The following is a 16725-nucleotide window of genomic DNA, read 5'->3' as shown; positions in this document are numbered from 1 at the left end:
ACTTTGTTTATTGGAAAAAACAGATAAATTTTCTCTGCCATTGAGATTCAATCTGAAGATGTTACTAATGTTACTAGAGTTACTAATTTTTAAAGATGTCTAAAGATGAAAATATTTCAAAGTAAGTTTCAAAACTTACCTCAGCTAGATTAAGTTTTTCTAGTTTATACATAACCCAAGTCTAATTAAAGAATTTGCAATCTTTCACACTCTATATAAACTGTACTGATTATGAAAATCAATGCGGGTATTGAGCTTGAATACTCCTAGCGCTTGGTACACAAAAAAGTGTTTGAAAGGAATGAGAAAAGGCAAATTAAAAACCTGAAAAGAAATACTAAAATGGAAAGGATCTACAAAATAGTAAGTATAAAATTTGTATGATTATTGTTAAATTATTAGCAAATTAAAATCTCTGCATTATTGATTCAATAGCCCATTCCATTCTCGGAGAAATTTAATTTTTTAAATAATGAGCTTTTACATATTTCAGTTATATACAGGTTAATTGAGTTACCAGTTTTTAAACCACTAGATTATGCCATTTTTTCAGAAAAATTAAGTGGTAGCAAGCCCCCCTTTACATTTATACATAAGTAGGTGAATTGCTAAGAATGATTTATATGTATGTTTATCTCATAGACAAATTATTAGATATGTGAGCTCACAACGACATTTCCTGCACTCGATTGTTTTATATTCTATTTTATATTCAACTAAACTTGTTGGTTTATAATTAACATATAGGCTGATCTTTAATGAAAAATACAGCTGTCAAAAAACCGCCAATAAATTTTCTTTTTTGATTAAATTTTTTTAATTGTGCTTTTTGTACACTTGACTGTTTCTTTAGAAACAGCAAAAAGTTAAGGAAATAATAACTTGTAATTTGTTAGAAAAAAAAACAAAAATAGACATGTTTTGTAATAAGGTTGAAATGATTTTGTTAAATTTGCTGATTAATTTATCCACATCGAAGCTGAAATTAGCAGGGTAAACTTGTAATATAAACTGGTAGTAATACAGGAGCTTAACTATCAGCTTTGTTTACATATAGGCTCATAATACTGATAGCCAATAATGCATGTGATCTGATCTGCATGTGACACTCACTTGCACAACCTCCCGCATAAGCAATAGCTTATGCTTACAGCTAGTCACATGATAGACTGTTGAATGTTATCAACTAACATCCTGTGACATTCTGCAACAAGTCAGGTAAAAGCTCTAAAAAAGTGTGAACAACAGATGAAATCTTTAGTAAAACACTTTGTGTATTTTCTAACTTGTTAACCTCACAACAGAAAATTATCAAAACGTTTTTTGGCTTGTTTTCAGTGAAGTTTCTATTTTCAAAAGTGGAAAAGTTTAAACTGTAAACAAAAACCTTTTTACCATCACAAATATAATTTTAAATTTTCTCACTAAAGCCTGCTAAATCTTACAAATACCGTAATAAAGCAGCCATTTTTCTATTTCTAACTTTGTTGTTTAAAGTTTTTATGTAATTCAAATCTAAAAGGATGAGAATTTTCAGAATTTATAACTTTGTTAAAATAAAAAATATGAGAAAAAAATTGGATTTTTCCCAAAATGAATTCCAATAAAATATTAAAATTAATAAAATCAATATGTTAAAATCAATGAATAGATAATAGATCATTAATAAATCAATATGTTATAAGCAAAAGTTAATTTTTATTCCTTGCAGTTGAAGAGATTTAGCTAAAGCCATGTAAACTAAATTCATTAGCTTATAAGAATATTTAATGTAAAGATATTAAAATATTTGATTCTATCACTTTTACGGAAAATCCTTACAAAGTTTTTACAGAAAACCAAGTGACCAGTTATAGACGTAATCTGTAAGACAAAGGATTTCCTGCTATGAGCTGAACATGTGACTGTTTGTAAAGTTATACTGTACAATATGCGACCTCCTGCAGGAAGTCACCCATGTGATTGGTTGTAGAAGTAAACTAAGACATGTGACATGCACTGCAGGTTGGTGTCTTACGGAGCATGTACCATGTGACCTGCAGTTTGTTTACTATTTTTACCATAATCCCATTTGTAAATAACTCTCATACTCATATGACTGAGTTAGGAGCTTAACTCAAAAACAATTATACTAGATCAGGTCATAAATTTTCTTAGCAAAATATCTGTTTACCTCTGAATAAAATTTTTACCTGTATTTAAGTATAAGTATTAATTTAATGCTAATAGCTAAAGTTACTAACATTTAAAGTCTAACTAGTTGAATTCAGAGTCATATAAGTTTCAAAATGTGACAGACTCTGTTTCTGACTGTAATTAAACTGACTGTTAATCAGCCTTTATAAATCTATGCTATAATGAAAGCTGTGTTTGTCCATCTGTCTGTTCGAAGCTTTGATTAATTGTTCAGAAACAAGCATCACACAGAAATCGAACACAAATACAGTGTAACCTCACCATACGACATTAATTCATTTCGGTGTTAGCATCATAAGGCAGGAAATGTCATATAGAGGGGTATACAAGCCTTTGTTTATAGTAAATCTCACCTAAAGGTTTGAAAACAAAACACATGATGCAAAAATCAAACACAGATATTCAACTTAGCAGCTAATCAAACCACCAACTGTATGACTCAACCACCTTTCTGTTTATAGAGTAATTATGTAGATAGGTATTACTCCTGATGATCTCTCAGACAGCATGGAACTGTCAGTGTACTAGTATATTATAATAACAACAATTAACAACATCAGACACATAACATTGTACTATTTTACTTACCAAAACAGGCATGGTTGCATGGATGGAAACAAAATTCATGAACACTTTTTTGTAAATATTTTGTAACATATAATTTATGTGTTAGCTATAGTGTGCGCAATGTACTAATGCATTTTAGTGAAAGTGTAAGTTCATTAATAATATGCAAAAACTGACAAACTATGTCATATAAATAATACATTTGGCAGTTGTTTTATATGCTACACGTGACATGAAAAAATATAGCACAAAACTTCAAAGTTTATCTGACAGAGTGATACAGTTTCTCAGTCAATTTTCCTTCCACAGCTGTTTCTATATATAAAGATACATCTAGCTCTAAATAAGCATTGCATCAACCAGATAAATAGACCAGGGAGCATAATGTAAAAACATTGAAGCATGATTAACTACAGTTAACAGTAATAAAGAGAAGCACATGACTTTAGATAGTAAGATGATTCAGGATCATAAAGGGAGAGGTTGCTAAAATGATCTTATCTGAACTTAAGTAAGCAAACATTGATAAGTAACTTACACTATATATAAGGAGACATTTATAAAACCAGCTGCATACGCTTCAACAGCATCAAAAAGCAATTATTTCACTCAGTATAGTTTCAATTTGAGCTGAAAATGTTTACTAAATATCTTACTCTACTTGTATCTGTACTGGTGACTCTGAATGCTGCGCCAACAACCTCTGATAGAAAATGTGTACCAGAACAATCAGAGTTCATCATAGTTGGGAGAATAGCTGAAGTATACCAGGGTAAACCAGTAGAGTTTGTACTCAAGGGTAAATTTTCAGCTGATTACAGAAATGGAATGGAGGCAATTGTAGAGACAGTCTTTGATAGAGAGTCTGGAAGTTTCCTAGCAAGCTACACACAACTGAGAATGAAGGTTAGTGGCCGAAACATATTCAACACATACACATAATATTATGCATATAGATGTCGTATTATTGTATAAATGTGTAGAAAAAATGAACGTTCAAGTTTTACTTTAAAGTATTTTAACTTGGCATTCAGCCAGTAAATATGTTTTCATCCCTCTAACCACTAGGCTTAAATTTACTACTACATGATATAATATAACTGACTAATTTTAAACTTTTATTACTAAGTATTTAAATGAAAAAAGAGTTAAACATATTTTGTCCTTTGTATGGGCCCCTGTGTAGATTCAACTGCTTGATAAATTTTTCTACTAAAATAAATATAAAGAGACACAAATCTTACACACCTCTTGCTGATTATTTAAACCATTCACCCAAATATTTGGTATATTTTATTCTGAAAGACTTTACATTGTATTCTTTACTTGCTATACAAAAACTGATTTTATACAACCTAGCTCATAACTTTAGTTTAAATTTGTTACTTCCACTTCTGTACAATAAACCTGTTACTTCCACTGCTTTACAATAAACCTGTTACTTCCACTTCTGTACAATAAACCTGTTACTTCCACTTCTGTACAATAAATCTGTTACTTCCACTGCTGTACAATAAACCTGTTACTTCCACTTCTGTGCAATAAACCTGTTACTTCCACTTCTGTACAATGAACCTGTTACTTCAACTTCTGTACAATAAACCTGTCACGAATAACAGCTTTAAGTAGGTATTAACAACCAGGTTTTATAACTTTGCTAATGCTATATTCTTTTTAAGAACATTGTCTTACTTTTGTCTAGTTTTGTATTTAGAGATATATTTTAAATACTTTTCAAAAATAACTTTTCGCACATATTCAAAGCTAACAATCAGAGCTATCAATGACCTTTATTCTTAAACTTCTATTTGCAGAATGCTACCTATCTGATAGACCACGCTAACAAAGTGTGTACTAAAGGAAATGGATTTCCAGTCACGAGGCTCTGTACAGGTACTCGTAAGTTACACAATTACCTTTTATCAAAGAGCTTATTTTAATGTCCCATCCTTCTTTGCCGTTCTCCGTTAATAGTTTGAGTAGACTCATTTTTGTCACTTTTTAACATGTAAAACTTTTAAAAAGTTATATGCCTCTAAGTGTCTGAAACTTTAAATTATAGAAAAAAGCCAAATCTTTTGTTGCAACTAAGTTTAAAGAGCTTATTAAAACCATATACACGTAACTCAATTTTAAAAGAACCTTTGCAAAAAAGTGTTCACACTTCACAATATGTTTTATTAAGAACGTCATTCTTGGATAGATAAAAACAATATATGTGCTAAAAAAATATAAAATAAAATATTATTCATAAAATCATTTTGAAACATAAAAAGAGTTTTAAAGAATGAGAATACAAATAAATAAAAAAAAATAAATAAATAAATAAAAATAACAGATATTTTAGATATTTGTTATTAAGTATTTAAATGAGAAAAGATTTAAACATATTTTGTCTTTTGTATGGGTCCCTGTGTAGATTCAACCGCTTGATACTTTATTTTACCAAAATAAATGTAAGGAAACACAAATCTTACACACCTCATATCCCTTCCGCTCTTCTCTTCCATATCTCTTATAGTTTAGATATGCGATTCAGTTTTTAAAACATAAAAAGAGTTTAAAAAGAATGAGAATACAAATAACAGATGACAAGCTATAGTAAGTTAGTTCTTATGAACTTATAAGTCAGAATATTTAGTAGTCTGTATATTCTTACAGCTGCACTCAAGTATATAGACTCATGGGGTATGGGTACACAGATGACAGACACCTACTTCTATGATGAACCTACAGTTAACAGGAAACTCATTATAACCATGTTTAGAGACAGTTTTACTCAAGTAGCTGCTGTCGTTGATCAGACCTTCCAAGGAGGTGAGTTGTACTTGTTAGAAGTTCTTATTAGATTTAAATTTCTGTAAACTCTGATGCATCTAATTATTGTTTGATATTTATACAAACTTTACCATCTTATTAAGTTTGTTATTATTTTATTAATAGTCTTTTTCAATTTGCAGTAGATTGTCTTTTTAGAGGAAGTTAAAGAAAACATATGTCTTCATTTATATTTTAGTGCCTCAGCAAGTTTCAGTGCTGTACGGAAACCAGACCTTGGGAATCAAAGACCCAACAATCTTTAACATTCCTTCTTTTTGCAAATAAGAAACTTTTATCAACGTAATAAAGATGTAGTGTTAATCATTACAAATCACTTTGTTTCTATTTAATCATGTGATGAGAGTTGATGGAAGTGTTGTCTATTGTTGTCTATTGTTGTCTATTGCCTCTGCTATGTTTTCTTGTGATTATGTAATCTTTTTGCTAATAAATTAATTTATTCAAAATAAAGATACAAAATTACATCTTTGAGTAGTCAGAAAACAGTATATAATGACTACCATGAGATAATAGGTTACCACTTTAACTCTGCTATCCATGTTATCACGTTTAAGATCCCCCATCTATCTAATCAATAATATTTAACTAGTCCGAGTTGACCCAATTTTAATAAATAATTTAAATACTAGCATGTAAGTACTTTGGTGTATGAGTAGGCTTTAGTATCATAGATTCTGTTCTAACTACATAGCGGTAAATATAACAATAGAGATGATATGGTAACGGTAGCAGTGTTAAATGTAATAATAAACCTGCTATAATAACTAGAAAACTCGTCAATCTAGATGCTATATCAATCAGCATATTTCTTGTAGTATCTAAAGAAATGGTCAATATAACAATATATATGCGACACAAATTAATAATATATGAATGGCCATGTTTGCTAGCAGTACATTGATACTAAGGTGGTGTGAGCAGTTTATGAGATTTTTTGTAAGGAATAATTTTTATTTTTCATAAACACTGCTACATTTTGGTAATTTTTAGTTGAGTTTTTCGTGACTAAAATAATAAATCATTCCTACAACACGTCAAGCATTTTATAAAATCTGTATAACTACTCAGACTAGCATTTGCATAACCATGGCTAATATGTAGTTGTACAAGACCAATAAAATAGTTTGCTTTAAGCTCAATCCACTACCAGGACTCTGAATGTAACTACATTTGGAACTCAAATGAGCATTGCCAGAGTTGATTCTTTTATCAAATGTTAAGATCACAAATACCAAATAAATTGTATTCAAAACTTGTAGTAGGAACTCTTTTTACACTCAAATATTTTATGGTGTCAGAATATTTTTTCTCTAAGAGATGCTGTCACAAGATCTCAATGTGAGATTCTGTCACAATTCAGCATGTAAGTTGTATATGTAATTAGCTGTGCAAGGTATTACCATAAATGTAAAGCGTTACGTGCAAAAAATTGAATATCTCTGTGATGAGCCTCTATGTAAACATATGTAAAGGTTTTATGCGACCTTAATTTTTCCTCCACTAGTACAAGACTCGGTGCATGAGTTTATACATATATTTATGCTTAGTTCATAAGTTGTACAATAATGATCAAGTAACAGGCAATGAACAGGCCCAGAACAGCTCTGCTCTTCTACACAAATGTTTGAGCTTATACAGCTAGTAAGCTCCGCCTCCGTTCTACTTGGCTGGTCCCGGCATGACTCGGCTCGGTCTTGACTCGGCACAGCTCTGGCTTGGCTTTGGCTTGACTTTGGCTAAACGTAAGGCGACGCCATCCGCCACACACTCCTCCCATTGGCGACTAAGGTCTCCAATTTATATCCTGAGGGAGCACCAGTTGGGCCAGAGCCTTATGCTGGCGGCCTCCGTCGCAGAAGCGCTGCACCTACTCCAGCAGTAGCTGGTGCTCCCGGCCCTCCATGTGTTCCTGCCGTAAGACGGTCTGCATGGTCTCGGCAGCCCTAATCCATTCCTGGGCGTCTTGTGCTAACAGCCGGGCCCGGCTGCGCTGGGTCTGCAGGAGGGTCTGGCTAGCTAGAGTTCGTCCCACTATCTCGGCCAGCGTGCGTGACCCGGTGGGATCCAAGGCCATCCGGCTCCTCCTGGTCGAGGCCGGCCGGACCCAGGCTGGGAAGCACAGCTGAGTCCTGGCCTGCTGGACTCCTCTTCACGGGCTATGGCACCTCCTTTCTCTAGTAGTGAGAGTGCAGGCAGCCATCGTCAGAGATCCTCACCTGTTCTCCTGGCAGAACTGCTCCCAGGAGTCCTGGTCGACCATATACACTACCGGCTCCACTCCTCCCTGTTGGTGAGTAGCGTGGTGTAATAGCATTTGGTCTCTCGACATGTGCTGCCAGTCACAGAGGCACACAACCAGGGCGTAGTGTTGTAGGACATGAAAGCGGATCCGCCGGGTGCTGGTTGTAAACTGGCAGATCCGGCAACTCCAGTCTTTCACCTGTTCTTCTGCTCGTGAGACGTCCACGAAGATAGGTATTTGATAGTCCTTACTATCGTCTTGTTCCGCGTCCTGGTTTCCTCTGGTTCCGGTTCTCTTACAGGCATGCTTTCTCTAACGGTAACAGCCGGCGGAGAAGAGGACAACTCCGGTGAGGGGAAGCTGACTCGTCTCCTCTTAGTGCACACAGGAGCCACCCGGCACTCCTCTTCCACCTTTTCTGGCATGGCCTCATTGAGTAGATCCTCCACACTCTCCTCGGTTAGGGTTGCATCTAACAACGCCTCTGCTCCTTCTTCGGTAATTTCTAAGACGGAAGAGTCCGGATGTCGTGTCATATCCAGCTCCGTGTTGTCTCCCTTGTAGGCCACCACGTTTGCCGGTATTGGCCTCTTCATTCCTTCTCCAGCTTCTTTCAAGCTAATTGTGACCGAAGTCAGTAAGTCCTATAGTGATGTGTTGCCTTCGCTATCCATCTTTTCCAGCGCTTTGATGTGGTCCAGAGAAAACGAGTGCTTTAAAAGGAAAGCCTTGGTTGCGTCCGTGAGAACCGTTTTACAATTTTCCCACGCGACCTCTGGATCGTTTTCCGGCAATTCCATAGAATAACATACACCATCTCCGAACCGTTCCGGCTTCCTAGTTGTCCGGGCTGGCCTCGGAATGTGCCGGACCGGAGTTGATTGGATTGCGGGGTTGATGGGATATGGTGTTGTGGTCCCTTCGGTCTCCACCAGGTTTGCTTCAAGTTCTCCCATAACTTGTTCCCGTATGGCCGGATGGATTTCCTCGGAGCTCGGAGGGCGTCTTTGGCTTTCTTCTTCCTCCGGTCGGATTTTCTCCCAGAGTTACCTCCTGGCCTCGTTTTTCCACAGTTTCTAGTAGCAACTTTTCCCAGCTGGGGGGTGGCATTCTAGGTACAGGGTCTGTTCTGACTTCCTCCTTTCTCCTCTCTGGTCTCCTGAGTCAAGCTCCTTTCATGTTAGGACCCCTCTTTAACTCAAAGATGGCCGGGGATTGCCACAACCTCTCTGGGCAGGCATAATAAGGTTTCAGCCTTCCTTTGCTCTGAATGGAAGACTGGCACTGTCATTCCACCAGTATGTGTGGTTCCCCCAAGCCTTCAGAACCTGGTATGGTCCCATGAACTTCACCTGCAGCTTGGGATTTTCTCCCCGTATTCGGCGTTTATTCGTGAGCCATACCCAGTCGCCTGGGGCGTACAGCGATGGCTCCTTCCGGTCCTCCTGTCTCACCTCCATTTGACTTTGTCGTAGCACCTCATGCACCGTCTGCAGTCTCTGCTGCACCTTAAGGGCATGCTCGTTGGCAGGCAAAAACTCGGTCGGTGGTGGCTGGCTTTCCAGCTGGTCCGGCAACCTCAGCTCCCGTTCCATCATAAACATGTTGGCTGTCTCTCCGGTTGCGGTAGAGGGGGCTGCCTCGGTATGCCCTCATCAGCTGGAAAAGCAGCAGGTCCCCCTCATCCTGTCCCCGAGCCAGAAGTAGTGCCCTCAAAGAGTCTCCGAGTCCCCGATTGTTCCGTTCAACGATTCCGTTGGCCTGTGGGTGATAAGGAGTCGTATGGGTTTTCTCCACGTTTCGGAGTTGGCACAGTTCGGCCATCAGTTGGCTCTCAAACTGCACCCCCTGGTCCATGTGGATCTACACGGGTAACCCAAGTAGCAGAAGACTCACTCATCCAGTGCGTTTGCGACCACCGGGGCCATGGCGTCAGGTAGTACCAGTGCGTCCTGCCATCGGGTGAAGTGGTCGTTGAGAACCAGCACCCACTTGTTCCCCCTAGGCGTGACCGGAAATGGCCCCACCAGTTTCACGGCAAATTTTTGCTAGGGTCGTTCAGTGTATAGCTTTCTTTTCTCTCCGGCCGCCTTTGTCCCTCCATGCTTTGCGGCCTGGCACACCTCACAACTCTTGATGAGCCGTCTGACTGTGGCCGTCGGTCCGGGCCAGTACCAATTCAGCTGGAGGCGGCATATTGTTCTTCCCACTCCAGAGTGAGCCAGGGTGTGTGTTTGCCACACCGTGGTCTCCCGCATAGTCGGGGGCAAATGGTGCACCATCTGACGTGGCCCTGCGGGCAAGGTGTGCTTCCAGCACGCCGTCCTGTCATATGCGCAGAGAGCCTCGAATGTGATACAGGATATCCAGCTCTCTGCTCCCGACTTCCAAGTGTTCCGCTGGCACCTCTTCCCCTGTGGTGATGGCACGATACATGATGGCCATGGGTCCTTGTCCAGTGGCCTGTGTCTTTTCCAGCTCGCCCTTTGGTCCTGTTATTCCTGGTGTGGCTGGTAGCCCCTCGGAGGAACCTCCAGCACCCAGGTTCAAGCCCGCCACTGTTGGGGCGGGAGTCCCGTGCAAGTTGCCGGTCGCCCTCCAGGGTATGCGACGTTGCCCAGGGTCGATCCTGCCCTGTCGAGAGCGAGAGTCCCATCCAGGCAACTGGTCGGTACCCACGCAGCTAACGGCCCTTGTTCCCTTGCCAACTCTTTCCGTGAGGGGCCCCCGCCCCTCTGCTCAATGCTCACGCATTGCTGGCAGACCTCGCAAGTTTGCCTGCTCAACCCGTCTGCGTTCTCGTGGTGAGTCCCTGACCGATGCTCCAGGATGTAGCGAAACTCAGCCGAGATCTCTAGCCACCAGGCTAGGTGGTTCGAGAGTTCCCTCCTCCTGCATAGCCACCGGAGTGAAGCGTGGTCTGTCCGTAGGAGAAACTCCTGGCCATACAAATACAGCTGAAAGTGCTTCACTGCCTTTACCACCGCAAGCAGCTCCCGTCGAGTGACGCAGTAATTGCGTTCTGAGAGAGTGAGGGTCTTGCTGTAGTAGGCAATGCCTCTCTCGCAGCCCTCCTGTTCTTGGGACAGCACGGCCCCCACTCCACATGTGCTGGTGTCTGTGTCCAGGATGTACTGCCTCCAGGGATTCGGGTAGCCCAAGATTGGGGCAGTGCTGATACTATCCGTCAGCGCGTTGAAGGCGATTGGTTCCCCTTCCGTCCATCTCCAGGGCTCTCCCTTTGCAGTCAGTCGGTGCAAAGAATGCGCCATAGTGGCGAACTCCGAGATGTATTGTCGGTAGTAGCCGACCATCCCGAGAAATCCTTGGAGTTCTTTTACTCCGCATGGGCTCCGCCATTCCGTGACTGTTTTCACCTTGTCGGGGTCTGTAGAGACTCCGTCCTGGCTTACTATGTGGCCCAGGTAGCAGATCTGGGGTTGCAATAGTTTACACTTGGACGGCTTTAACTTCAGTCCGGCCTTGTGGAGTCTCTGGAAGACCTCCTCCAGCCGATGTAGATGCGTATCGAAGTTCGGGGCGATGACTATAATATCATCCAGATATAGTAGCAGCGTTCTCCAGTGGAGGCCGTGTAGCACACGTACCATGAGTCTTCGGAAGGTGGTGGGGCGGATGTCAGTCCGAAAGGCAACACTTCCGATTTCCATAATCCGAACCGTGTTAAGAAAGCCCACTTCTCCTGCGCCTCTGCATCCAGGGGTACCTGCCAGTAGCTGCTCACCAGGTCAAGTGTGCTGAAATAGCGGCTGCTGGACAGGGCATCCAGGCTGTCGTCGATCCTGGGTAGAGGGTAGGCATCCTGCTCGGTGACGGCGTTTAGATGCCGGTAGTCGATGCAAAAGTGCCACTTCTCATCCTTCTTCCGGACCAACACCACGGGGGAGCTCCAGGCTCCTCCGGCCGGCTCGATCAGACCCCGCTTGAGCAGATCCTGGACCTGTCTTTCAGCCTTGGCCTCCTTCTCCAGTCCGAGTCTGTGGGGGGGGGGGGGTTGCCAGATTGGCCGGGTGCCCTCCTTAAGTGGAATGGAATGTTCCACCTCGGTGATCCTTCCTACGTCGTCGTCACCTGTACTGAACATGGTGGCATATAAACTCAGCAAGGAAGCCAACCTCGCCGTCTGACCTGTCTCCTCACAGTTCGGCTGGACCACTTGGAACAGTTCCTCAAGGTGAGCCTGCACTCCATTGATTGAAGTCGGAACGGCGTCACACAGTAAGGGATCGTCCTCTTCGACCTGTGGGGTCTCCACTCCCGTGTAAGTGCCGATAGTGGCTCCGGACCAGAAAGTCAATGGCCACTCCAAGGCATTCATGCAGCGGGTGATGACCTGTCCCTGGGTCCCGGCTGATTCAAGCTTCTTGCTATCGGAGGTCCGTCGGGAAATCCTTCGATCAGTCCCATAGGGCAGTAATTTCGCGTGGTGATGCGACAGTGTATTGCCATCTCTGTCCGGTTGAGAACCACTACCCCCTTTATCACCTGTACCTCACTCTGTAGCAGCTGCCCATGTCGATCCGTGCAGACTAACCCTCTGTCATCCACTCGGACCACCGAGAGAGCGCTGAAGGGCCATGAAAAATGGCATTCCGAGTATGGCATCCTCACTCAGACGGCTAACCACAAAGACTTCCTCTGTTTTTACATCCCTCAGTCTGATGGCCAGACGGATTATCCCATAGAAGGGGAGACGTGTTCTGTCAGCCAATAGTCCATGGCTGTCAGTCTCATCGAGTTGGTCCGTACAGCTCCTGGCAATCGGTCAAAGATCTGCTTATTGATCAGGTTTGTGATGCATCCTGTGTCTAAAAGAAACGTGTCTATTGTGTTTCTGGAGTTGTTTGGCCTTGGTACAGCCAGTAGTCGGAGCTACTGCTGTGGCCACTTTTCGTTTTCTGAAGCCGGTTTGGCGTAGCGAGGGCAATTTTTCCGTACGTGCCCCGGTGGCCCACATCCTCAACAAAGGGTAGCTGGCTAGCTTCTCCTCTCAGTTGGAGTGCGAACCCGCTTCTGGAGCCGTTCCACCTTGTCTCTGAGAGTTTGGACCAGCCGGGCTAGTCGTCCTATAACATCGGTCTTGGTCGAGTTCACCTGGTCGGAGGTTCCTTCCCCCAGGGTTCATACTGAAAATCCGGTAGATTTACGCTCGCCCCCTTGGAGCTGGAGATAGTCGTTACCGGCCAGTACAGCGTCAGCCAGCGTGGGTGTATGTACGGCCAACAGATGTCACTGCAAGGCAGGGTCCCTTAGTGAGCTGCAGAAGGTCTCCATAACCATACTATTTTGGTGTCGATTTGGCCGGTTCCCGTACACAATGCGTACCAACCTCTCGACCTCCATAGCATGCTCCTGAAGTGTCATCCTTTTCTCTCACCTAAGGGCGTTGAGCTGGCTTAGCGCCTGCCTGGCGGAGAGCCCGAATCTTGCCGGAGGGCATTGAAAATGGCCTCCTGGTCCTCGGCCCATCTGCAGTCCTCAGCCTGTTTTCTCAGTGCTTCCCGGAGGTGAAATAGGGTTGCTCCTTCTGTCCAGTGGTTGGCGTCGGCTACCTCCGTGAAGCGAACAATGAAGTACTCCACATCTCCCTTTCCAGTGTACTGGAGAGTTCTAAAATGTGGTGCTGGTTCCTGAGCTCTTGGCATCAGTAGTACCCATTCTAGTGCCTCGACTAGTAGGTCGGGTCCTGGGTTAGCACTTCTTGCTCTCCTATTAGCCATGTCTGGTCAGTAGGTTTCTGCTCTCTTCCGAGAGCAGTGCCTCTACTGTGTCCGTGGCTGTCGGCTCCTTTCCAGTTTTTTTCCTGTAGGAAGTTTTTCCAGTAGGAGCTCACTGTCTCCTCAGGCAAGTCCTGTCGGAGCCTTTAGTAAGTTTCTGGTCCCGGAGTAGTGCATCTACTGGGTCCGATACCACAGGGCTTTCCACAGCTCTCTCTGGGTTTCTTCCTGTTGACAGGAAGTTCTTCCAGTAAGAACAGTGCCGCCGTTTTTAAGGCAGCCCAGTTCACCCAGAGTTTAGTAATCCTCTCAGTGTCCAGTGATCCTGATGTGAGTCTTGTGGTGGAGTTTTTGGGATCGTCAGCGATCCCACTGTTGCCACCAGTGTAAAGGTTTTATGCGACCTTCACTTTTCCTCCACTAGTACAAGATTCGGTGCATGAGTTTATACATATAATTTTGCTTAGTTCATAAGTTGTACAATAATGATCAAGTAACAGGCAATGAACAGGCCCAGAACAGCTCTGCTCTTCTACACAAATGTTCGAGCTTATATAGTTAGTAAGCTCCGCCTCCATTCTACTTGACTGGATCCGGCACGGTCTTGACTCGGCACGGCTATGGCTTGGCTTTGGCATGGCTTTAGCTAGGCTAAATGTAAGGGGACGCCATCTGCCACACATAGATGATGTGAAGTTCATGTCTCCGAGCAATTCATTTCAAGGTTGATGCTAAGATACACCCTGATGCATATAATTTTATGAGCAGTTTTCTTTAGCAAAACATGCTAGATCATCAGCTATTGTATTTGTCCTTGAATATTGATAAAAATTATATAACTATTTACATTGATTGCAGTTTGTGTAAAAGAACAAGATTTTGAACATTTGTGTTGAACAATAGGTCTGTATCCTTTTGGAGCAGGTGGTTTTAGGATGAACGAATGTAAGCAGTTTTTTATTTTGTCACGTAAATAAAACTGTATTTAAGTGACACACATTTCACAAATATTTATACATGCAGTTATTGGGGTAGGATACAATGGTTTATTATAATTTATTACTGCAATGACAGAGAAAAGAGTATACTTGTGGCAGTAGTTGAAACTCCGAAATTACTAACAGACTTTGCCCGCAAACCAAATTGCTACGAATTACACATTGTTGATGGTTGATTCTTCAACAGTTTTCAATATGAACAGCTAGTATTTGGAAACAATATGTTAGCTGAACTTTTATTGTATAATAGTACAACTGACTAAAAAGACAACATGCGACTTTCATTTTTAAGGTAACTTGCATTTGAAAACAGAAATATCCATAAACTGTAAAACCAGACAATGGTAACAACAACACTTAGATCAATAACCACAAAATGATTTATTATAAGTAATAGTGGTTAAACTGCATATTAATAATTAAAGGTTTAAGTACAACCAGCTTCAAAGACAAAAACAATTTTCTTTTTTGCCAAAGCGGCAACGAGACAAATATTTGTGAACACAAAACAAGGCAAATAGTAACAAAGTTCCATCAGAATAAGAGATCAATATATTAAATAAGTAATTTTAGAGTAGTCTGGCAACATTACATAAAGGGCTCTCATGTGCAGAAAGAAGGAATGCTGAATACTGTTGGGTCTTGAATTCCCATGGTCTGGTTTCCATACAACACTGAAACTTGCTGACGCGCTGAAATACGAAAGACCGGTATAAGTACACAAGTTGTGGTAATAATCATAATAGTGGTGAGTGTATGAAAAAGACTCGAAATAGTAGAAACATTCACCAATTCAGAAACTATGAATAGAAATCCGTAATATATTTCAAAACATAAAAGCCAAAAAATTTAGTACTTCAAAGGAGTTTAAAATATATTTTAACAAGTACAACTCACCTCCTTGGAAGGTCTGATCAATGACAGCAGCTGCCTGAGTAAAACTGTCTCTAAACATGGTTATAATAAGTTTCCTGTTAGCTGATGGTTCATCATAGACGTAGGTGTCAGTCATCTGTGTACCCATAGTCCATGAATCAATATACTCGAGTCCAGCTGTAAGAATATACAGAAAGCATTTATTTTAATTTGATACTGATAAGCAGGTGATATAAAAGTTTCAGAAACATGAATGGATAAAAAGGATCTAAACATGCTACTAGCAGAAAAAAGTATAGCTACCTGATATAATTATGAGTATTTACAATGTACTTACGATTATCTGTACAGAACCTGGTGACTGGAAACAATAAATAATAATAGCTGGAAATAATAAATAATTTTATTTAGAAAAAAATCTGAAACCACAGCCATTTGTATAACAGCATTGTACTGCTAAGATTTTTTTCAAAAAAATTTGTTGATTTTTAATTATAAAACAATGTTTGACCAATCACAAAGCTTTCAAATGTTTTGAAAATTTTCAATTGTTTGTACAAACTGTTGACAAAAACACTTAGCAATATTTGTAGCGCTTAGCAATATTTGTATATTTTCTCAGCAATATTTGTAGCACAAAGAAGTTATTTTACATTCAAACATTATGTAAAATAAGTAAAGAACAAATTCTTGTTGCTTACCTTCATTCTCAGCTGTGTGTAGTTTGCCAAAAAGCCTCCAGACTCTACTTCAAAGACTGTCTCAACAATTGCCTCCATTCTATTTACGTAATCAGCTGAGAATTTCTCTTTGAGTACAAATTCTACCGGTGTTCCCTGGTATATTTCAGCTATTGTTCCATCTATGATGAACTCTGATTGTTCTGGTACACATTTTCTATCAGAGGTTGTTGGTGCAGCATTCAGAGTCACCAGTACGTATACCAGTAGAGTAAGATATTTAGTAAGCATTTTCAGGTAAAATAGAAATAACCAGTTAGTAAAGGTACAACTTGATCTAAACTCTTGTAGTGTACAATACTGAGACTAAGAGTTCTTCTCTATATATATCTATATATCTATATCTTTGGAGTGCAGTTCCCATATAAACAGCAATTTATGATATAGTTTAACGACTTCTCACATGACAAACTGTGTTGTTGCTGGCACTTTTAATTTCATGAAACACATGGTTATTATAACAAGGTGAGATGTCTTGAATATACTACTCATTGATTTGCGGAAACGGCATTAAAATGAAAATTAAC

General features: G+C 40.8%; 1 protein-coding gene across 4 annotated transcripts in view; it reads left to right on the top strand.

Annotated features, from left to right (window-relative positions):
• LOC137398598 (uncharacterized) overlaps positions 1–16725 on the top strand; it is a 253513-nt gene that overhangs the window by 14848 nt on the left and 221940 nt on the right. Inside the window, exon 1 of one of the 4 annotated variants that reach the window (XM_068084761.1) lies at positions 1935–2004. The exons of 2 other annotated variants lie outside the window; for them this stretch is intronic. In XM_068084761.1, coding sequence (XP_067940862.1) covers positions 1994–2004 — 11 coding nt within the window. In that variant the 5' untranslated portion in view covers positions 1935–1993. Of the gene's footprint in view, positions 1–1934; positions 2005–5494; positions 5581–16725 lie in introns of those variants that run through there. One more of the 4 variants, XR_010978975.1, reaches the window with a different exon arrangement.

This window comes from Watersipora subatra, chromosome 6 (genome assembly GCF_963576615.1).
Source record: "Watersipora subatra chromosome 6, tzWatSuba1.1, whole genome shotgun sequence".
Lineage (NCBI taxonomy): Eukaryota > Metazoa > Bryozoa > Gymnolaemata > Cheilostomatida > Watersiporidae > Watersipora > Watersipora subatra.
This window is presented reverse-complemented; position numbering and strand designations above follow the sequence as displayed.